General features: G+C 44.6%; 1 protein-coding gene across 2 annotated transcripts in view; it reads left to right on the forward strand.

Annotated features, from left to right (window-relative positions):
* Positions 1 to 23,996, forward strand: part of trip12 (thyroid hormone receptor interactor 12) — a 74,939-nt gene that overhangs the window by 28,242 nt on the left and 22,701 nt on the right. For both annotated transcript variants that reach the window (XM_063005008.1, XM_063005006.1), the window contains exons 3-17: positions 1,292 to 1,414; positions 5,760 to 6,658; positions 9,292 to 9,397; positions 10,668 to 10,798; positions 11,103 to 11,186; positions 14,048 to 14,143; positions 14,236 to 14,387; positions 15,099 to 15,134; positions 15,264 to 15,359; positions 16,701 to 16,793; positions 17,593 to 17,754; positions 18,610 to 18,678; positions 20,035 to 20,200; positions 23,457 to 23,574; positions 23,821 to 23,977. In XM_063005008.1, the coding sequence (XP_062861078.1) occupies positions 1,292 to 1,414; positions 5,760 to 6,658; positions 9,292 to 9,397; positions 10,668 to 10,798; positions 11,103 to 11,186; positions 14,048 to 14,143; positions 14,236 to 14,387; positions 15,099 to 15,134; positions 15,264 to 15,359; positions 16,701 to 16,793; positions 17,593 to 17,754; positions 18,610 to 18,678; positions 20,035 to 20,200; positions 23,457 to 23,574; positions 23,821 to 23,977 (2,488 nt within the window). The remainder of the gene's footprint in view (positions 1 to 1,291; positions 1,415 to 5,759; positions 6,659 to 9,291; positions 9,398 to 10,667; positions 10,799 to 11,102; positions 11,187 to 14,047; positions 14,144 to 14,235; positions 14,388 to 15,098; positions 15,135 to 15,263; positions 15,360 to 16,700; positions 16,794 to 17,592; positions 17,755 to 18,609; positions 18,679 to 20,034; positions 20,201 to 23,456; positions 23,575 to 23,820; positions 23,978 to 23,996) is intronic.

Genomic DNA, 23,996 nt, shown 5'->3' on the forward strand with positions numbered 1-23,996 from the left:
TAAGATCTCAAATTTATGATTTTTTTTTTTAGTCACACCCTAAATCTGATGATCTGTTCATGTTCATTAATTCTTTGACTGCATGGGCACAATGGTGGTGCAATGGTAGAACATGCTAGCACACCAGTGCTGACATCTCAGACTTGCACAGTATGTGGACAATGATTGGCTCGTCCGAGGGTGAGTGCTGCGATTACCACCTCCGCTGGTCAATCGATGGCGCCGTTTGTGGGTTAATGAAGATCAGTGCGTGACGAACAGTGGGCGATACGGATCTTCTCATGCAGGTGAATGGAAGTGGTCGGCTACTACACGTGTTGGAGGGCGTGTGATCATCACAGCTCTCCTCGGTCAGCAGCAGTAAAAGAAGCTCAATGTGATTGGGTTATATTCTGATGGAATGCCCCAAGTACACCAAGGAAAGAGAACAAGTGCACATGCCTGAAACCATAAAAGAAGTTCTTACACAAGACAACACAAGAACAGTATTAACCTTCCTCGCAGCTGTAAAAATAAAGATGAAAGTATAAAATGGACCAAAACAGATACATAATACCTACTGCTGCCATTAAATGACACAAATGTGTTAAACATGACGTTAACCGCCGCTCAGGTGGCGCAGCGGTAAAAAGAAACGCGCTGCAACCATGGCTGGATTCTGAGAACGTGGTATCGAATCCAGCCCTGCTTTACCGGTTCGAAGCTGAGTGGCTATATGAGCAACGATTGGCCGGTTGCTCATGTGGGGGGTGGGACAAAGAACCGGATGTGGGTCTCTCTCTGTCAGAATGCGATTGCGTTCTCTGCCGGCTGATTGGAGGCGCTTACACAGAGATGGGAGAGGGTGCCCTTAGGGTGTGTCTCTCCGCATGCAACGCTAGGTGGCGCCAAACTCGTCAATGTGTGGGTGGCAAAGATGCATCTGGCTGCTGCTCGTGTTTCGGAGGGGATACGGGTTAGCTTCAATCACCTCCGTCGGGGCAGGGTTCGGCATAGACAGAGAGGAGGCACGATGCTAATTGAACAATTGGATGCGCTAAAAGGGGAAAAAAAGGGGTAAAAATATATAAAAAAAACATGACGTTAAAATGCAAACAAACAACGTGATTGGGTAATTGGATTCAACTAGATTTGGAGGAAAATTGGGGGGAAATGTGTTTACAATTCACTGCAGAATTCACAGCATGATGTAAATGAGTTTCTGTGCTTTTATATATTATAAGGCTGAAATGTCTTGGCAGGAGTGAAATTATAATTGTTTTTTTTTTTTTTTTGTGCGATTCCTTTACAGGTTGCAGTCAGAACAAACCAAACCAGCAAATTCCCCTCCTGAAAGTAAAAGATCACATACTAAAGCTTCCAAAACCCCACCCGCATCTACGGCTGGCTCCGCCCGTGGTCACGCCCCGCGCAGGTACTGAACATGTCAAGTGTTAAACTGTAAATGTGATGTTTTCAGCTTACATAAATCAATCTGTTATTACTTAATCTGACAGAATCTATAATTAGCTACACCACAACTGTGGCCAAAACTCCACCTTCACACACTAATATATAAGTAATATTACTTCAGCATGGACAAGTGGGCCGCACCTCCACCTGTAATCCACCAGTAACGCTTCATCAAACCTTTTTTTTTTTTTATTATGTCTAACTTTCTATATTAGTAATAATAATATGGCACAGTTTTATGAGTCACAACATACAGACCACAGCCAGAAATGCGCATGGCGATGTTTATTCTGTAGCACTGGTGCATTTTGAGGCTTAGGAGTCTGTTAGATGTTGGGCCGATGGTAATTCCTGGTAGATGCAGAAGATCTGAGCAGATTGTTATGGCCCGGTTAAAGTATCTCCCAAACAGCAAGGGTTACCCACCAACAGTGGTCTGAGGAGGGACAAGAAGGACATAAATGATATGGCGCCTGGTACAGACCAACGGAAGATCAAACTACAGATCATTTTAATCCTGGGGATGAAGTGAATGGAATCAGAATTCCCATGTTGACTTCTGTCCACTTTCGAAAGCACCTACAGTGGACGCAGTCATCGGAACTGGACATCGCAGAGGGTTGACTGGTCTTTCAGACGTTAAAGGACCTGCTGGTAATGTCCTTTTTTAATGCAGAAGATCTGATCAGCATGAAGACCTAAGGGACTTTGATAAGGGCCGGATTGCTATGGCCAGACGACTAGGCTAAAGTGTCTCCCAAACAGCAAGGGTTACCCACCAACAGTGGTCCGAGGACGGACTAGAAGGACATAAAGGTTATGGTGCTTGGTACAGAACAACAGAAGATCAAACTGCAGATCATATGCTGTGTAGTCACAGGCCAGTCAGAATTCCCATGATAACTCCTGTTCACCATCAAAAGCACCTACAATGGACACACAGTCATCGGAACTGCACATCGCAGAGGGTTGACGGGTCTTTCAGACGTTAAAGGACCTGCTGGTAATGTCCTGGCACCAGATAGCACAGGCCTTTTTAGATGTCTTGCGTAGTTCATGTCGTTGTGGCTGTTTTGACAGCGTATTTGTTTATGTATGTTGAGACAACAAGTACAAATGCCTGGGACCATAAAATATGTTTTAACCAACCTCACAGCCATAAAAAATGAAAATATAAAATAACCCAAATTATAAAGACAAGAGAAAATAAGCAGACAGAAACATGATAGCTATCTTGCCATAAAATAACACACGTGTTAAACATGGCATTAAAATATAGCCAGATTTTCTCTCTGACAAGAAAACAGTCTGGAGAATGAGTCTGGTGTTTTCAGTTTAAAGGTGATGGGCACCTAAGCCTAATTACGGAGGAACTTTCTGCTAACCCCTAGCTCCTCTAGGTGGAGCTTAAAGTTATGTCAGCATTTAAAATGGCTGTGACCTAAAGCTGCACTTACTGTGTCTTAGTCTGTCTTCGTGCACTTTGTATGGTCCCACACCATGTTGCACAGGGCATGCGGTTTGGGACGCAGCCTGGGGACAGAGTGTGAATGAGTGAGAATCAGCAGATGAGATTAAGGAGTGATGTGGTTTCACACAGCCAAGACAATGCAGTAAAAATAAATAGGATTTTTTTTTTGTAAGAATGAAGGTGCGACTGTACTGCAGCATTAAATTAAATTCATGCTGCATTGGAGCCAAACTGTGCTCTTACTCTTTATCTAAAGCCTGAGGTGTTCTGGTGTTAGGGTGGGTTGTAGAGAAACCCCTGGCGTGGTCGCACTCAATTTTAGCAGCGCCAGATCTCTAGAAGGTTATATCAGAAGGTTATATACATGCATGAAGTACTTCAGAAGATGTAAGCCTTCACAACTTATTATTAGACGCTCCTGCACTAAGGACGGAACTAAAATAGTTTAAAAATAATAATTGGCTCCTGTACATTTTTAACATGTCAACAGGGAGGGAGATGGTACACAGACGCCCCCCTGATAAACTGATCCGGTCAGAATAGGGCTCATGATAGTCTCTTTGATGAAGGACATCTCAAAACTAAATGTACGCCGCTCAGGTGGCGCAGCAGTAAAACACACACTAGCGCACCAGAGCTGGGATTTCGAATGCATCGTATTGAATCTCGGCTTTGCCATCCGGCTGGGCTGGGCTGGTAGGCTGGGAGGGAAAAGCTGGATGGGGACTCGCTCATAACTGGTGCAATTACGACCTCTGCTTGCTGATCGATGGCGTCCGCACAGAGTCGAGGATTAATGTGTTGATCAGGGTGTGGCTCTCCGTACACAAAGCTGATCATCTTTTCACCTGCACTTGGTGAGTTCATATGCGGCAGTCGGCTGCTGCGCACGTGTCGGAGGGGGCGTGTCAATTCGCTCTCCTCAATCGGGGCGGGGGTCAGCACCAGTAGAGAGGAAGCGTAACGCAATCGGGTAAAAATTGGACGTGCTAAAAAATTGGAAGAAAAAGGGAGAAAATGCATAAATAAACTAAATTACAAAAATAAAGGACATAAATCATTAAAACTAAATATATGAGTGTGTGTTGTTACACCCCCTGTGACGGGTGGCCCATAATGCACTGCACTAAGGAACTAGTGGACCTTGATGTGGAGTAGGTTGGGAGTTCCTGTAATCAATCACCATCACACACAAGCTGAACTTAAATTAACTATTATACAACAGGTAGTTCCGACCTTACAATCTGATTGGTTGAGAATCGTTCTAACTGTGCTGATATTGGTGATAACAGCGCGGCCTTTTCACACCACAACTGTATTACTCCGCTGACGCGTTGCCATTAACGACAAACTTCATGCACACAAACGCGCACGCAGGCGACACCGATTTTATTTCCCGATCGCGTTTTAAATTCGTTATCTGATACACAATCTAGTGCACTATGTAGGGAACATAAATTCGTTATCTGATACACAATCTAGTGCACTATGTAGGGAACATAAATTAGTTATCTGATACACAATCTAGTGCACTATGTAGGGAACATAAATTCGTTATCTGATACACAATCTAGTGCACTATGTAGGGAACATAAATTAGTTATCTGATACACAATCTAGTGCACTATGTAGGGAACATAAATTCGTTATCTGATACACAATCTAGTGCACTATGTAGGGAACATAAATTCGTTATCTGATACACAATCTAGTGCACTATGTAGGGAACATAAATTAGTTATCTGATACACGATCTAGTGCACTATGTAGGGAACATAAATTAGTTATCTGATACACGATCTAGTGCACTATGTAGGGAACATAAATCCGTTATCTGATATACGATCTAGTGCACTATGTAGGGAACATAAATTAGTTATCTGATACACAATCTAGTGCACTATGTAGGGAACATAAATTAGTTATCTGATATACGATCTAGTGCACTATGTAGGGACCATAAATTAGTTATCTGATATACGATCTAGTGCACTATGTAGGGAACATAAATTCGTTATCTGATACACGATCTAGTGCACTATGTAGGGAACATAAATTAGTTATCTGATATACGATCTAGTGCACTATGTAGGGAACATAAATTAGTTATCTGATATACGATCTAGTGCACTATGTAGGAAACATAAATTAGTTATCTGATATACGATCTAGTGCACTATGTAGGAAACATAAATTAGTTATCTGATACACAATCTAGTGCACTATGTAGGGAACATAAATTCGTTATCTGATACACAATCTAGCGCACTGTGTAGGGAACATAAATGTGTTTGTGACGCGAACAGTTAGCTTAATAGCCCAGTTAGCAGCTCCTAAGAGTTCTGTTATTACCCATAATCCTTTGGTGTGTGCGAGAGGTTTTTTATTTCCTTTTTTCCCTTCGGAGGTTCTTGCCTTTTTCTTCTTCTTGTTCTTTCCTCCCTGAAATGCAACTTTTTTTGCAACTTGGGATTTCTGCTTTGTAGTGTTAAACTTTATATTCGGTGTGGAACTACTTTTTGGTGGAAGGTTTTGTCAATATTAAAGCATATTTATTATGAAATTCGGGGCTTCTTTGATTTATTTTCTTTCTTTATTTTGTAAAAACTGTTGTATAAAAGCAATAGAACACTCGAGGTCGGCTGTGATGATCTACTGTACTCGCCTTCGGCTCGTGCCTGCGACCGAATCACAGCCGTGATGTTATTCGCGATAACACACTCCCTCTCGTGTTCTATTGCTTAATTAAAATCATATCCTAATATTCTCTCTCTCTCTCTCTCTCTCTCTCTCTCTCTCTCTCTCTCTCTCTCTCTCTCTGTCTCTCTCTGTACAGGAACAGTGTCTCTCTCCCATCACTGACTCACTCTATATCTGATCCTGACTCGGAGGCAGCAGGAAGTTCAGGCCAGCAGGAGCAGCGAGACATCAGCAACAACCGCGCCCTAAAACGTAGCTCCGCCCCCGAGCACAACAGCACACCCTATTCGCCCAGCCCAGCCAAACGGCCTAAAGCTCCACCCCCTGAGAACTCTGAGCAATCAGAACCTGTAGATCCTACACCGGACTCTGCTCCTGAGCCTAGAACCTCATCCGCTGCAAAGTCCAAGAAGCGCCGTCTGCCCTCAGAAATTCCTCCCAGCAGGCCGCTAAACCGGAAAAGCGGACCTTGCCCTGCCCCCAGTTCTTCCCAAAAGCGTAAAAAGGCAGACGCCCCCGTTCCTTTATCCTCATCCTCCTCGTCTTCTTCCTCCTCGTTGTTTTTTCCCAGCTCCAGCAGTGAGCAGGCCGGCCGCTCATCCAAACCCTCCAAACTGGCGTCCAAATCAGCCGCCTCGGCCAAATCGGTGACCGACTCCGCATCTTCCTCCTCCGCTTCCTCCTCTTCTTTCACTTCCTCTTCGTCCTCCTCTTCCTCCGTGGTGGTCGCCGGTGCCAGCGGCTGCGCCCCGCCCTCAGGGCCTCAGGGCGCCCGGCTGAAGCAGGGCAAAGACCAGAACAAGTCGAGGCGCTCCCGTTCCGCCTCCTCGCCCTCGCCCCGCCGCAGCAGTCGTGACAAAGAGCACAGCAAGTCCAACTCGGCCGCCGCCTCCTCCAAGTTCGATTGGACCAGCCGATTCAGCCCGAGAGTGAACCTGCCCAAACCCAGACTCGCTCTGCCCGGCTCCTCAAAACCAGAGACGCCACCAGGCTCCAGCAAACCCGGCCCGAGCGGACTGCAGGCCAAACTCGCCAGTGAGTCTCACCATCACATTGTGCTCTTTCCACCCCCCGCACTCCAAACCACTTACTTACCTTTACTGGGATCGTCCTTTCAAACCTGGTGTTATTTATTTCTTTTTTAATGTGATTCAATCTAGTCTATAAATACTGAGCGTGGTATCACTCAGCAAGAATTGTTTGTTTGTTTATTTATTAGGATTTTAACGTCATGGTTAAAATCCTAATAAATACTTTGGTTAAAATAATAAACACTTTGGTTACATTCATGACAGGAACGGTAGTTACTCATTACACAAGATTCATCAGTTCACAAGGTTATATCAAACACAGTCATGGACAATTCAGTATCTCCAGTTCACCTCACTTGCACGTCTTTTGACTGTGGGAGGAAACCGGAGCACCTGGAGTAAACCCACGCAGACAAGGGGAGAACATGCAAACCCCACACAGAAAGGCCCCGGACCGCCCCAACTGGGTATCGAACCCAGGACCTTCTTGCTACCCACTCGGCCACCGTGCCCCCCTGCACAGCAAGAATTAAAGCTTGTTGTTGTATGTTAGTTAAAGCTAAGTGAGAAGAATGTTGTGTAATTGGAAGTCAGGACACAAACAGGTATTACTGCAGGAGGTTGTGACGCCAATCTGCTTTGATTTACGAGCCCAAAAAACGGTTGAAGGTAGACCGAACTGCTTGACCTTTTAATTTTAGGCTCTTCAAGGTGATTGTGCAGTAGCACAACAGAACGCCTCATCTCTATGTCTCTCCTGACTGATATAAAATCAATACTATAAATATTTGGAACGACTCTTTATATGGGTTTACTGCTGGTACGGGTTGCAGTGCCAAATATCTCTAATGTTTTATACAAAATGCACCAATAAATGGCCACCCATCTACTTCTGTACACTGGTTTGGGGTGGGGGGAGAGAATTGGATCATGTTTCACTCTGGCTCGGTGCTAATAATAGGTTAAAAATAATCTAAAAATACTGAGCGCTACAGTAGCGTACAGACGGAGCTTCTCGCTCAGGGAGTGCTGAGGTAGGACTATAAGTTCTAATACTTATATGAAACACGTTACAGCTTTAGTGTCTGTGTACCTCCTGATAGATGTTAATGGTCTGACTGTGTACGGCAGCTCGAACCCACGTCAGAACTCGGAACTCGGACGATACCCTGATATCAAACTCTGTACAGGGATATTAATCCTGTCTGAGGTTAGATTAGTTCATTACTGTTAATCTGTAGTGCTGTAGATACTAGAACCGGTACTGTCTAATAACATAACCTGTTGTGGTGAAAGGTCCATATTAGGTTTTAGGTGTGCAAAGGATTGTGGGAAACGGAGTGTATGATGATGTGGTTGGACTACAGCAGTGTAAATTAGCTGTGGTTTGAGTGCAGTGAGGTGGTGAATGATGGGTGTTCTGGTGTTAGAGGGTGTTTGCTTCTGAAAGGTCAGCCAGCAGCACTTCTGTCCTGTCTTATTAGCCAAGATACCATCTCTAATGAGATTATGCATCTGAGCAAAGTTACCTAGAACGTTTGTAGGACATTTTGCTACGTTCAGTTATGAACATCACTAAAAAGGAGTGATGCTTGGCCCACAGATTTCTAAAAGCTTCTTTTACTTAGTTTGGAGGGCGGCACGGTGGCTCGGTGGGTAGCACTGTCGCCTCACAGCAAGAAGGTCCTGGATTCGATCCCCAGGTGGGGCGCTCTGGGTCCTTTCTGTGTGGAGTTTGCATGTTCTCCCCGTTTCTGCATGGGTTTCCTCCGGGAGCTCCGGTTTCCTCCCACAGTCCAAAGACGTGCAGAAGAGATGAATTGGAGAAACAAAATTGTCCATGACTGTGTGACATTAAACTTGTGAACTGATGAATCTTGTGTAATGAGTAACTACCTGACCTGTCATGAACGTAACCAAAGTGTAAAACATATGACGTATATATAACGCTGGTAGTGCACCAGTCAGGATGTGATTTAAATTCACTGCTGTTGATCATCTGAGATTTCTGTTGCATCACTCACCCTTGAGTTTACACATAAGGATGCAGAAAACAAAACATCCAGTGAGTGTCAGTTCTGTAGGTGGACACACCTTGTTGATAGTGAGGTCAGATGACGGTGGTCATAATGATTTAAGCTGACCGGAAGTGTACGGGGAGATTCCGGCTAATCTTTCTTTAATGGTGAGCACAAAAGCATCTCGAAATGTACAACGGATCGTACCTTCTGGTTTGGGTTCCACTCCTGTCCGCCAACAACAACCTGATTCTACAGTAGGCACAGGATCACCAGAACTGTAAATGAGTGGCTTAAATCTAATGATTCTTGAGGTCTGCTGCAGCACCAATGCTAGGCCCAGTATGTATGTGGTGCCAGCAATATGTTCTTGGCTGGAATCTGCACTGATCATTGTTTTAAATTCCTTTCTGCTCACATGGTAGTATGAAGTTGATATTTAATTTGCTATAATTTCCTCTCAGCCTAAACCAGTTCGATCATTCTGCTCTGATCTCTCTTCAACAAGGAGTTTCTGCCAGAACATCTGCTTCTCACTGGATGCTTTTGTTTTAATTTATCAGTACATTTTCCTTATCGAGTTGTCTTGAGTTAATTTGTGTTGTGTGTGTTTATGTAGGTCTGAGGAAGTCGACTAAGAAGCGTAGTGAGTCTCCCCCCGCAGAGCTCCCCAACTTTAGGAGGAGCACACGACAGAAGACCACGGGCTCCTGCGCCAGCACCAGGTACAAACTCGAACTGTGATGTGGGCGCCCAGGTGGCGCAGCAGGATATTCCGCTAGCACGCCGGTGCCGAGAATCGATTTTTGTGTGATTTGCTGCTGTCTTGGCCAGGGCTCAGTTGTAAAAGAGATTTTAATCTCAATGTGACTTCCCTGGTTAAATAAAGGTTAATAATAATAATAATAATAATAATAATAAATTCTTAACTCGGTGTTGCCACTGGTCGGCTGGGCGCCATCTAGCGGGTATAATTGGCAGTGTCTGCTGGGAGGGATGACCAGAATATGTGAGCAGGGTCTTCAAACGCTGTGTAAGGACCCTGATTGGCGGATAGAGGCGCCTGTGCTGAGTGCATGGGTGGAAAAGGGTTCCATTAAGGGCTGCGTGCGGGTCGGAGGAGGCGTGAGCAGCATGATAAAAAAGTATTCGCCCCCATTTGATTGTCCTTGTTATAAGTTCCACTTATTAAACTTAAAATCTGTATACAACACAACTTTAAAACATTTGATTTATTATTGGAACAAAGTTACCCAACACCCATATCACCTCTGTGTAAACGTAAAATCCCAAATTATGCTCGAGTGGCACAGCGCTCCGTCATGCTAGCCCACTACTTCTGAGATTCAGGTTTAAATTTGGGTGGTAGACGGCTAAAGCCATGTGATAAAATGGTGCTCTGTTCATGATATTTATGCCTTACTGCCGGTCTTTCCCAATGACCAGGGTAAAGTGTTTGATGGAAATGAAAAATGAAACAAAATTGGAGCTTAACCCTTTTTTATAACCTGATCTTAATTTATCATTTGAGCTCCACTCAGACATGAACTGCTGCTTTCAGCGTCTCAGGACGTCATGCTGCCACCATCGTCTTTCACTGTTGCTATAATGTCCTTATTATTAAATACTGGATTAGATTTTCACCAGGTATAGCAGACCCTTGTTCAAAAAGGTATTTTTATTTATTATCAGCATCCAGATGCTTTTCCCCTTGATTTCCTGCTTTATTCCATGAATTACCTGTTTGCAGAGTGTCTTATGTATTGTGGTGGCGTGAACACCGAGTTTAGCTAAATCTAAAACGCCTGAACTGTACATTTTATTGGGATCTTTTTGTGACTGTGAAAGTTGTAGCTAAGCCTAGGAGAAGTTTCAGCAGGCCACGCCTATATAGTGTATACAGAGCTGTGTACTGTATGAATATCTGTGTATTGTATGAATATCTGTATGAACACATCCTGAATGATTTAAATAACCACGTGACTCCGTGTTCAGTCGGCGAGGTTCAGGTTTAGGGAAGCGTGGTGCAGCTGAAACTCGCCGACAGGACAAAATGGCCGAAAACGACAACAACCAGGATGGAGCCAATTCATCACGCACAGAGGAGACACCTCAAGGAGCTTCAGGTGATCACGCTCTCTCTCTCACTCACTCTTCTCTCATTCATCCACTGACTTTAATCTCTCACTCACTGTCTGGCTCACTCTCTCACAGACCCACTGATTTACTTGCTCGCTTGCTCTCTCACTCACTCACTCAGCCTGAGTTTAGTTCAAAGACTAACGCTTGGTTGTAAACAGGATGTTGGTGTTTATACCAGGAAAGTTTGATCTTATCCACCAAAGGCAGGTTTGGCCACAGGTCCTCATACCAACCATATTTCTCTGTCTGTCTGTCTCTCTCTCTCTCTCTCTCTCTGTGTGTCTTTAGCCTCCAGTTCAGTAGCGGGCGCTGTAGGAATGACGACGTCCGGAGAAAGTGAGTCAGACGACTCTGAAATGGGCCGATTACAAGGTACTGCTCACATTTCTTGCCACACTGTACTAACCTTTATGCATAAAGAGCTGCGCTACTATTTACTCTAATAGTGGTTCACAATTTTTTACTGTCTTATTAATCAAGTTGATACTGGAGAATTATAAGTTGTGTAAGAGTTTGATTGGTGGTCTTAAAAAGTTTATCTTGCCTACATTACATTTTCCGAGGTTAAATTAGGGCTGGACGATATGGCTCAAATTTATATCACGATATAACTCCTAATTTCGGTCGATACGATATAATTCCGATATCGATATGAATAATACAAATGTCAGAAAAACTGCCAAAAACACCAACATTGGATGGCTGTACCTGCAAACCTCTATTCTGGTTTCTGGTAAGAAATACAAGCTGAATACACGACTGAATTAGTCCTTCATCTCTTATCAGCTATTTCATCTGCCTCTTTTTCAACTGTGGACAGTGGCGGAGCCAGACAATTTTCATAGGGGTGGCCAGACTGAGACCATTGCTCACACAGGGCTGGCGACAGAAACTGTCTGATACCTTATTTTTTGTGAAAAACTAAAATAGAGCCTATAACCTTAACATTACGAGGAAGAATTTCAAAGATATTCCTTTGCAATACTTGATCATTTGACTGCAAACTTGTGTGTACTGATGAGACTCATCTGAACCCCAGAACATGCTAATGTGAATGCATGGAAAACAAATTTTAATTTTCTTTCAAGAATATGATACAGACTGACCAACACTATTACGCTAAATCAGCATTGAAAATTGATTTTACAGCATTGATTTTACTTTTAATAGCCTTCTACAATGCTGGGGCTTCTTAAAACTGAATATTCTCTTTTCAATAGAAGTGTTATTTAAATGCTATTAAATTGTTTTTCTAAAAAAAAAAAAACCGCCCAATTTGGAGGAAAACCGCCCAATCTGGCAACACTGGAACGCGCAGAGTCCGTTCGTGCCTTTACTCGTAGCGCGCAACAACTAATATTAGTTGTTTTAGTACTCACTAGTATTAGTACTCAGTAGTAGTACTTTTTCTGTAATAGTGTTGGTGGTTGACGTTTATGTTGAGCAGTGATGGCATAGTTACCTTGAAAAAGTAATCTGATTACTGATTACTCCTTTAAAAAGTAACTTAGTTACTTTATGGATTACTTGATTTTAAAAGTAACTAAGTTAGATTACAAGTTACTTTATTAGTTATATAATGCGGAATATTTCAAAGATATTCCTTTGCAATACTTTATCATTCGGCTGCCAACTTGTGTGTACTGATGAGACTCAATTGAATCCCAGAACATGCCAGTGTGAATGCATGGAAAACAAATTTTAATTTTCTTTCAAGAATATGATACAGACTGACCAACACTATTACGCTAAATCAGCATTGAAAATTTACTTTACTTTTAATAGCCTTCTACAATGCTGGAGCTTCTTAAGACGGAAGATTTTCTTTTAAATAGAAGTGTTATTTACCCGCTATTAAATTGTTTTCCAACAAAATCCGCCCAATTTGGCGGATAATCGCCCAATCTGGCAACACTGGAATGCGCAGAGCCAGCTGGCGCTTTTACACGTAGCGCGCCACGAATACTACTAAATATTACTACTGTACTTCTGTAATGGTGTTGGTGGTTGACATTGATGTTGAGTGTATTACTGCACTGTTTTGGTGAAGAAATACTCATCTGAGGTGCGCTGCTCCTGCGTGCAGAAATGCTTCCGCTAAAAAATTGCCGGCAAAGCGGTGGTGGGGGGGCCAGAGGGGTGGCCGTAGATTACTTTATGGTGGCCATGGCAACCACTGGCCACCCCCTGGCTCTTTTCACTAAGGAAAATGACAAAAATAGTAACGCACAGTAACTTGGATAAGTAACTTTAATCTGATTACTGGATTGGAAATAGTAACGCGTTAGATTACTCGTTACTGACAAATGTGGTCAGATTAGAGTAACTCGTTACAGACCATCAGTGATGTTGAGTGTATTACTGCACTATTTTGGTGGAGAACTACTTGCTTGCGCTGTTGAATTGCGTCCCTGTGGGAACACCTGCGAGCAAAAATGCTTCCGCAAAAAAGTACGCACTGATATAATACGTAATATACAGTATATCGTTCGAATTTGTTTAAAAATCATATCACCGTTATTGAAACATTTTCTATCGCGATATATATCGATATCGAATTATTGTCCAGTACTAGGTTAAATTGTGGACAGAATTAGGTTGTACAGAGTTTAAACACTGGGAATTTGTCCACCTGTCAGTCAGTATTTGCATGCTAATCTAACCTGTGAACAAGAGCATTTATATACAGTGGACCCTTGACTTAAGAACAGGCCCTTCAGAACCAATTAAATTCATAAGTCAAAATGTTTGTTAGTTAAACCTATTTTTCACATAAGAAATCATGTAAATAGAATTAATCCGTGCCTGACATGAGCACTTTGATTTCATTTTATTTTATTTTACCGGCTCATTACATTTGACTCTATAGTTCTTCACACTCACACTCTTGGCTAGAGCTTTTAGCTACTCTTAGCTGCTTCTTTTTACCTGCATGAGGCGGGTTCACACTGGGTTCAGGATCATGTACTGAGAGTCACGCACTGCTTTCTGTTATTTACCTTTTCTGCACAGTGCCTCGACCAGCCAGCAGAGGCTGCAATTGCAACCCAGCCACTGACCCTTGTGTTTGCAAATCTCCTGACCAGGCCACTGACGAGGCTAAGAATCGAACCTGGTTTTCCTTACTGTTAAAACTGCTGTGCCACCTGAGAGATTTCAGAAAATAGGATGTAGATGATTCTTTCCTCTCTGTTGTATTTATTTATATAACCTGTGTGTGTTTCTCTCTGCAGCTCTGCTGGAAGCACGTGGTCTTCCCCCTCATCTGTTTGGCCCCCTTGGACCCCGCATGTCCCAACTGTTCCACCGTACCATCGGCACCGGAGCCAGTCAGTTTCTCACTTTCATTAACGTTATTGGTGTGTATTGTTAGTGCATTAGCGGAGCTCTGTAAGCATTTCGGTGTGTGCTGATGTTGCAGGTTCAAAGGCTCAGCAGTTGCTGCAGGGTTTACAGGCGACGGGTGACGAATCCCAGCAGTTACAGGCAGCGATAGAGATGTGCCAACTGCTGGTGATGGGAAATGAGGAGACACTGGGAGGATTCCCTGTCAAGAGTGTGGTTCCTGCTTTGGTCAGTTCTCATCTTTTACATACATTCAGTATCATAATGATAATAAATACTCAAATACATACCAGAACTGTTTAAATGTAAATTTAATCCGACTCCCCTTGATCAGATCAGGGGTTGAGCAAACGGCAGCGGATTCACAATCAGGAATCGGAAGTGATTAAACTGGTAGATAAAGAAAAAAAAAAAGTCCAGCAGATGCGTAGCTGATAGGTGTCCCTTGTAAAATGTTTGATAAGTGTAGTGCTTTAAACGTGATCACTACAGTAATGATCCATAAACCGGCCTAAAGATCAGAACATCTATTAATGGTGCCCAGGTGGCGCAGCAGGATATTCCGTTGCCACCAGTCGGCTGGGCGACATCTAGTGGGCATAATTGGCGGTGCCTGCAGCAGACACGTTTCCGCTAGGGCGGGCTGACCGGACTTTGTGGGCGGGGTCTTCAAACGCTGTGTAAGAACCCAGATCGGCGGATAGAGGCACCTGTGCAGAGTGCATGGGTGAAAATGGGTTCCGCTAAGGGCTGCATGCGGGTCGGAGGAGGCGTGAGCAGCAATATACCCACCTCGACTGCAATCAGGGATCCCCCAGCAGCGGAAGAGTAATTGGGGGGAAAATAGGAGAAAATGCATCAATAAAATAGAAACAAAGAACATATTTTACCGGTAATAAATGTTTTATTTTATTTTTGTCTGTGTGTTTCTCCTCACAGATCACACTGTTGCAGATGGAGCATAATTTTGATATTGTGAGTATCAGCAATGCTTCGTCACATCAAACCACCGAAACAAAAACCTTATTAATTAAACGATGATTAAATAAATAAAGGCACTAGCTAGCAGTTAGCACCATGGTAACATTTCATTTGTTTCTTCAGATGAACCACGCCTCTCGTGCTCTCACCTACATGATGGAGGCGCTACCACGTTCTTCGGCTGTAGTCGTAGACGCCATTCCTGTCTTCCTGGAAAAGGTAAGTACGATACCACACAATCAATTAAAGCATGTTGTATTTCATGGGCTGTGTCTCGAACCGCTACAGTACCGGACCTGCTCCCACTTCTGATGTTCTTTGAATAGAAGCTCAGGGTGAAACGGGGCAGACCGCTTTCAACATCTGTTTTGCAAAGCAGTCAAATACACCGATCAGCCATAACATTAAAACCACCTCCTTGTTTCTACACTTACTGTTCATGTTATCAGCTCCACTTACCATATAGAAGCACTTTGTAGTTCTACAATTACTGACTGTAGTCCATCTGTTTCTCTACATACTTTGTTAGCCCCCTTTCACCCTGTTCTTCGATGGTCAGGACCCCCACAGGACCACCACAGAGCAGGTATTATTTAGGTGTTGGATCATTCTCAGCACTGCAGTGACACTGACATGGTGGTGGTGTGTTAGTGTGTGTTGTGCTGGTACGAGTGGATCAGACACAGCAGCGCTGCTGGAGTTTTTAAACACCTCACTGTCACTTCTGGACTGAGAATAGTCCACCAATTAAAAATATATCCAGCCGACAGCGCCCCGTGGGCAGCGTCCTGTGACCACTGATGAAGGTCTAGAAGATGACCGACTCAAACAGCAGCAATAGTTGAGCGATCGTCTCTGACTTTACATCTACAAGCTGGACCAACTAGGTAGGAGTGTCTAATAGAGTGGACAGTGAGTGGACACGGTATTTAAAAACTCCAGCAGCGCTGCTGTGTCTGATCCACTCATACCAGCACAACACACACTAACACACCACCACCATGTCAGTGTCACTGCAGTGCTGAGAATGATCCAACACCTAAATAATACCTGCTCTGTGGTGGTCCTGTGGGGGTCCTGACCATTGAAGAACAGGGTGAAAGGGGGCTAAAAAAAATATGTAGAGAAACGAGCTGATAAAATGGACAGTGAGTGTAGAAACAGGGAGGTGGTTTTCAGTGTATGTTAGCTCGTCACTTCAGAGATCTAAAGCTCTGGGTGCTGTTGTCCACCTGGCTGGGCTTCCAACAGACAGAATTGGGCGGGTCTGTGAGAGGGAAGGTCAGATGGGGTTTCTCCTCATCGTCACGGCTGCTCTGCTGGATGCTTAAGCAGTTGGAAATTCAGATAGAGCATAGCGTGGCTCTCCATACACAATGAGACCTGCTGCTGGTGGGGATGAGAAGGAACGACTAATTTTAACTTGCCTAAAAAGTTACACAAGGCTTTAACTGAAGCATGCCAGCATGTGGGACGGTGGTGGGTTACTGTGTGTTGGTTTTTTTGTTAATAGGGCTGCATCATATGTATTTTATGTTGTGTGTGTGTGTGTGTGTGCAGCTTCAGGTGATCCAGTTCATTGATGTGGCTGAACAGGCTCTCACAGCGCTGGAGATGCTCTCACGGAGACACAGCAAAGCTATACTGCAGGCCGTGAGTAAACATACACATTTCAGCAGTGTCACCAGCCTGGTCGGGCGTCCAGCAGACACAGTCGGTCCTGTCCGAGGGAGGGTGGTGATGTACGATTCCCAGAATTGGCCCAAGTGGTGGGGGATTCACGGAGAGCATAGCTTGACCCTTCATTTGCAGGACAGATCTCTGTAGGAATCTGCCACTGCTTGGTGAAACGTTGTGGAGCAATTTTGGCTCCATCACTCAGTTTTCCAACTGGTAAAATGTATTTATTCAAGCTTAGCGTTTTGTGGTATAGAACTTCCAGTTTACAGGTCAATACCAAAACACCAGAGTTAATGGACCGAGTCTGTTGGAGGGTTAAGCTGTATTATTGCTTTGCTTAGATTAGCATAGTGCTTTATTAATACTGTTAATGTAATGTTATTAATCACCGAACTCAAAAAGTAATAATCTATTCGCTGCTCTCAGAGTCGAACCGTCCTACAGTGATGTAAGTGTTTACATTTACGTTTTCGGCATTTAGCAGATGCCTTTTATCCAAAGTGACTTACAGTACTGTGACAGTATACAGTCTGAGCAATTGAGCGTTAGGGGCCTCGCTCAAGTGCCCAACAGCAGCAACCTGGCAGTGGTGGGGCTTGAACCAGCGAACTTCTGATTATTAGTCCAGTACCTTAGATTAGATGGTGCAGCATTATGAATAAATAAGCTGTATATAAATGTGAGATATTGAGCCAGCTGTAACACTGTGTGTGTGTGTGTGTGTGTGTGTGTGTGTGTGTGTGTGTGTGTGTGTGTGTGTGTGTGTGTGTAGGGAGGGTTAGCCGACTGTTTGCTGTATCTGGAGTTTTTCAGTATTAATGCTCAGAGGAACGCGTTAGCCATCGCGGCTAACTGCTGCCAGAGCATCACACCCGACGAGTTCCACTTCGTAGCTGATTCACTGCCTCTGCTCACCCAGAGACTGACGCACCAGGTATGTACACACGCGAACAGACACCCGACAGGTAGATACGGTGTGTTGAATGTGAAACCGTGAAGAGATTAATTATTCCAACTGGTCTGATAAACATTTCATTTACATTTTCGGCATTTAGCAGACTTACAAAAGTGCTTCCGTAGTGAACAATACCTCATTCCTAGTAAACAACAGTTCAAGAATACAAATCTGCTGAAAACCCTGTTAAAACCGGGGGTTTTTTTTTAATGCAAGAATAAAATCGATCATGTTCCAGTCAAGGTTCTGTTTAAGCAGCATTACTGCTGTTCTCTGGGGGTGTGAAGCTTTTTACATCCGTAATATTCTCCAAAGAAAATTCTAGACTGGCTATCAGCTGACTCGGCACCTACGCAGACAGATTGGCTTTGGGTCTGTAGGCGGAGGGACAAGGGCTGGAACAGGGTTCCTTGTTACTGGTGTAAGTGGGACCTCTGCTGATCGATCTAGGCGCCTGCACGAAATGCGGTTCATCTCGGATGGCAGGAAGGGGGTTCTAGACTTTCTACCCCACAAAAACATCTCATATAAATGTGAATTAATACCAAAACAAAGCCCTTTTCTTAAGCTAAAGCTACCTAATAAAATATCACCAGCTACATGGAAATTTACTCTATAAATAGTATTACCCCGCTCCCCAAATTAGAACACATGACCAGTGACATCCCTGTGTCTGTAGCATGTAGAGAGTAAGCGTGAAACAGTGGTTTCTACACTGAACATCGTGTGTGTTAATTGGTTGAATGACGGGAGAATAATTGTAGTATAATAATGATTAAATCTGATTAGGTTTGATTGATCTGTTAACCTGTGTTTCCTCCTCCGTCATTGCAGGATAAGAAGTCAGTGGAGAGCACATGCCTCTGTTTCGCTCGCTTGGTGGATAACTTCCAGCACGAGGAGGTAAAATGATCAGTGATGCTTTAAAAATGTCATTGGCGCTAAGGGGGCACAGCGGGATAATCCTCTAGCACACCAGCGCCAAGATTCTGAGCTCCCGCGTTCGAATCTCAGCTCTGCTACCCGTCGGCTGGGCGCCCTCTAGCAGGCACCTTGGCTCATACCTGCAGCAGACAAAATTGGCTTTCAGTCTGCTGAGTGAGAAACACCGGACTTAGGGGTGGGGTTTTCAACGCTGTGTAAGGATCTTGGTTGTCCAGGGCGCCTGTAAAGAAAGTGGAGGAGCGCAGTGATCGGGGTGTGGCTCTCTGTACGCGAAGCCGGCCTCACATGCAAATCCACCGAAGTATGGGTGAATAAGAAGGAATTGGTGGACTGCGCACACGTTGGAGTGATTGTGTGTCAGGCGAATATACACCCTCCTCGGACGCCGTCGTGGTCCCCAGCAGCGGATTGACTACGCTAAATTGGGAGAAAAAGGGGGTAAAATGCATTAAATATTGTCCGAAAACAACCAGAACGGCGCTCAGGTGGCGCAGCGGTAAAAACACACGCTGCAACCGGAGCTGGATCTCGAGTACGTCGTATCGAATCCAGCTCTGCCTTACCGGCCGAGGCCGAGCGGCTATATGAACAGCGATTGGCCTGCTGTTCAGATGGGCGGGACTAAGGTCGGAAGTGGGTCTCTCTGTCAGAATGGTGCGGTTACGACCTCTGCCGGCTGATTAGTGGCGCCTACACGGAGACGAGGAAGGAGTGCTGTTAGGGTGTGTCTCTCCGCACGCAACGCTAGGTGGCGCAACACTCGTCAATGTGTGGGTGGCAAGATGCATACGGCTTGCTGCTCACGTGTCGGAGGGGATGTAGGTTAGCTTCGATCTCCTCGGTCAGGGCAGGGATCGGCAGAGGCAGAGAGGAGGCGTGATGCAAATTGGGTAATTGGGCGCGCTAAAGGGGAAGAAAAAAAAGAAAACGACCAGAACAGTGACCAGTAAATTTGGGCTTCTTGTTAGAGCTGCTGAAAATTCAGAACTGCTTTATTAGCAGTTTAGCAAAAACAGTTGACCAAAAGTATGTGGACACCCCTTGTAATTATTGAGTCCAGGTTTTTCAGCCATGTTTATTGCTGTGTATAAAATTATTGACATGCTTCCAGCTTTGTGGCAACAATTTTGTTACAAAAACAGGGTTCTGGGATGAAAGAACTCCAGTGGTCTGAACTCAAACCTATATTAATACCTATGGTCTTGAAATGTGATGCCCGACCTGCTTATAGTCAAGTGTCCAGATACTTTTGCCCATATAGTGCATCATCCCTATCCTGTGCTGGTGATGTAATGGTAATCTGTTTTCCTTTAGAATCTGCTGCAGCAGGTGGCATCACGTGATCTGCTGACCAACATCCAGCAGCTGTTAGTGGTGACTCCACCAGTGCTCAGCTCAGGAATGTTCATCATGGTGGTGCGCATGTTCTCTCTCATGTGCTCCAACTGCCCCACCCTCGCAGTACAGCTCATGAGGCAAAGTGAGTCTACACACACATCTGCATAGCTACATACACACAGTTGCGCACACATACACAGCTACACACACACCTACATACACCTGCACAGATAAAAACATACCCCTTCACTGCCACACACACCTGCATACACATCTGCACAGCTAAACACATCTGCACAGCCACACAGAGACCTACACACACCTTCACAGCTACACACACAGACCTGCATACACATCTGCACAGCTACACACACAGTCCTAGCACAGCTGCACACACATACACAGCTACACACACACCTACACACAGACCTGCATACACACCTTTACAGCTACACACAGACAGACATGCATACACATCTGCACAGCTGCTCACACACATACACAGCTACACACACACCTACACACACAGACCTACACACACCTTCACAGCTACACACACAGACCTACACACCTTCACAGCTACACACACAGACCTACACACACCTTCACAGCTACACACACAGACCTACACACCTTCACAGCTACACACACAGACCTACACACACCTTTACAGCTACACACACAGACCTACACACACCTTTACAGCTACACACACAGACCTACACACACCTTCACAGCTACACACACAGACTTGCATACACATCTGCACAGCTACAAACACAGTCCTAGCACAGCTGCATACACACACACCTACACACAGACCTGCATACACATCTGCACAGCTACAAACAGTCCTAACACAGCTGCACACACATACACAGCTACACACACCTACACACAGACCTGCATACACACCTGCACAGCTACACACATACCTACACACACATACACAGCTACACACACCTACACACAGACAGACATGCATACACATCTGCACAGCTGCACACACACATACACAGCTACACACAGACCTACACACACCTTCACACCTACACACACAGACCTACACACACCTTCACAGCTACACACACAGACCTACACACCTTCACAGCTACACACAGAGACCTACACACCTTCACAGCTACACACACAGACCTACACACACCTTCACAGCTACACACACAGACCTACACACACCTTTACAGCTACACACACAGACTTGCATTCACATCTGCACAGCTACAAACAGTCCTAGCACAGCTGCACACACATACACAGCTACACACACACCTACACAGACCTGCATACACATCTGCACAGCTACACACATACCTACACACACATACACAGCTACACACACAGACCTGCATACACTTTCACAGCTACACACACACACACACACACACACACACACACTTCCCTACATACACCTGCACAGATGAACACATACCCCTTCACAGCTACACACACCCCTGCATACACATCTGCACAACTACACACATCTGCACAGCTACATACTCAGCTACACACACATACCTACTTACACCTGCACAGATAAACACATACAGTGTATCACAAAAGTGAGTACACCCCTCACATTACTGCAAATATTTCATTATATCTTTTCATGGGACAACACTATAGAAATAAAACTTGGATATAACTTAGAGTAGTCAGTGTACAGCTTGTATAGCAGTGTAGATTTACTGTCTTCTGAAAATAACTCAACACACAGCCATTAATGTCTAAATAGCTGCAACATAAGTGAGTACACCCCACAGTGAACATGTCCAAATTGTGCCCAAAGTGTCAATATTTTGTGTGACCACCATTATTATCCAGCACTTCCTTAACCCTCCTGGGCATGGAATTCACCAGAGCTGCACAGGTTGCTACTGGAATCCTCTTCCACTCCTCCATGATGACATCACGGAGCTGGTGGATGTTAGACACCTTGAACTCCTCCACCTTCCACTTGAGGATGCGCCACAGGTGCTCAATTGGGTTTAGTCCATCACCTTTACCTTCAGCTTCCTCAGCAAGGCAGTTGTCATCTTGAAGGTTGTGTTTGGGGTCGTTATCCTGTTGGAACAGTTTTCGAAGGGAGGGGATCATGCTCTGTTTCAGAATGTCACAGTACATGTTGGAATTCATGTTTCCCTCAATGAACTGCAGCTCCCCAGTGCCAGCAACACTCATGCAGCCCAAGACCATGATGCTACCACCACCATGCTTGACTGTAGGCAAGATACAGTTGTCTTGGTACTTCTCACCAGGGCACCGCCACACATGCTGGACACCATCTGAGCCAAACAAGTTTATCTTGGTCTCGTCAGACCACAGGGCATTCCAGTAATCCATGTTCTTGGACTGCTTGTTTTCAGCAAACTGTTTGCTGGCTTTCTTGTGCGTCAGCTTCCTTCTGGGATGACGACCATGCAGACCGAGTTGATGCAGTGTGCGGCGTATGGTCTGAGCACTGACAGGCTGACCTCCCACGTCTTCAACCTCTGCAGCAATGCTGGCAGCACTCATGTGTCTATTTTTTAAAGCCAACCTCTGGATATGACGCCGAACACGTGGACTCAACTTCTTTGGTCGACCCTGGCGAAGCCTGTTCCGAGTGGAACCTGTCCTGGAAAACCGCTGTATGACCTTGGCCACCATGCTGTAGCTCAGTTTCAGGGTGTTAGCAATCTTCTTATAGCCCAGGCCATCTTTGTGGAGAGCAACAATTCTATTTCTCACATCCTCAGAGAGTTCTTTGCCATGAGGTGCCATGTTGAATATCCAGTGGCCAGTATGAGAGAATTGTACCCAAAACACCAAATTTAACAGCCCTGCTCCCCATTTACACCTGGGACCTTGACACATGACACCAGGGAGGGACAACGACACATTTGGGCACAATTTGGACATGTTCACTGTGGGGTGTACTCACTTATGTTGCCAGCTATTTAGACATTAATGGCTGTGTGTTGAGTTATTTTCAGAAGACAGTAAATCTACACTGCTATACAAGCTGTACACTGACTACTCTAAGTTATATCCAAGTTTCATGTCTATAGTGTTGTCCCATGAAAAGATATAATGAAATATTTGCAGAAATGTGAGCGGTGTACTCACTTTGGGATACACTGTACCCCTTCACAGCTGCACATACACCTGCACAGATAAACACATTCCATGAATTTGATGCGTATGATCATTAATACCCAGGTTCTATAAACCTGTATATTTCTATAGATAATAACACCTTGTCCTCCGCACCACTGTAAATCACATCTCATCCTTCATGTCACTGTATAACCTAAACAATCCTTAAACACACCCAATCTCATCATTTACCTCTACTCTTTTGTGTGTGTGTGTGTGTGTGTATTTGTGCACTCGTGTAGATATAGCAGAGACTTTACGTTTCCTGTTGTGCGGAGCTTCGAGCGGGAGCTGTCAGGAACAGATCGACCTCGTACCCAGAAGCCCCCAGGAACTCTACGAGCTCACTTCCCTTATCTGGTAACTGTTTCCTCGTTGCAGGGCTCTTAGAGATGATCATCTCTGTAGTTTAATAGTATTTTGCTTTATGTACAGGAAGTTTCACCTTCCAGAATGTTAAGCTAACTTTGTGTTTATATGTTTCTGATTATGTAAATTACTGGATTTTGTGTATGATGTTTATTTTTATCTGTTATTGTTGGTTGGTGGATGTAATGAAGTGTTAATGGAGTGTGACATATCATGAAGTGTGTGTGTGTGTTTCAGTGAGCTGATGCCATGCCTCCCTAGAGAGGGCATATTTGCAGTGGACGCTATGTTGAAGAAGGGTAGCGCCCACACTACAGAGGCGGCAGTATGGCAATGGAGAGACGACCGAGGCCTGTGGCATCCCTACAACCGCATTGACAGTCGCATTATTGAGGTGATACACTGAGTTTCCA

Source organism: Trichomycterus rosablanca, chromosome 11 (genome assembly GCF_030014385.1).
Source record: "Trichomycterus rosablanca isolate fTriRos1 chromosome 11, fTriRos1.hap1, whole genome shotgun sequence".
NCBI lineage: Eukaryota > Metazoa > Chordata > Actinopteri > Siluriformes > Trichomycteridae > Trichomycterus > Trichomycterus rosablanca.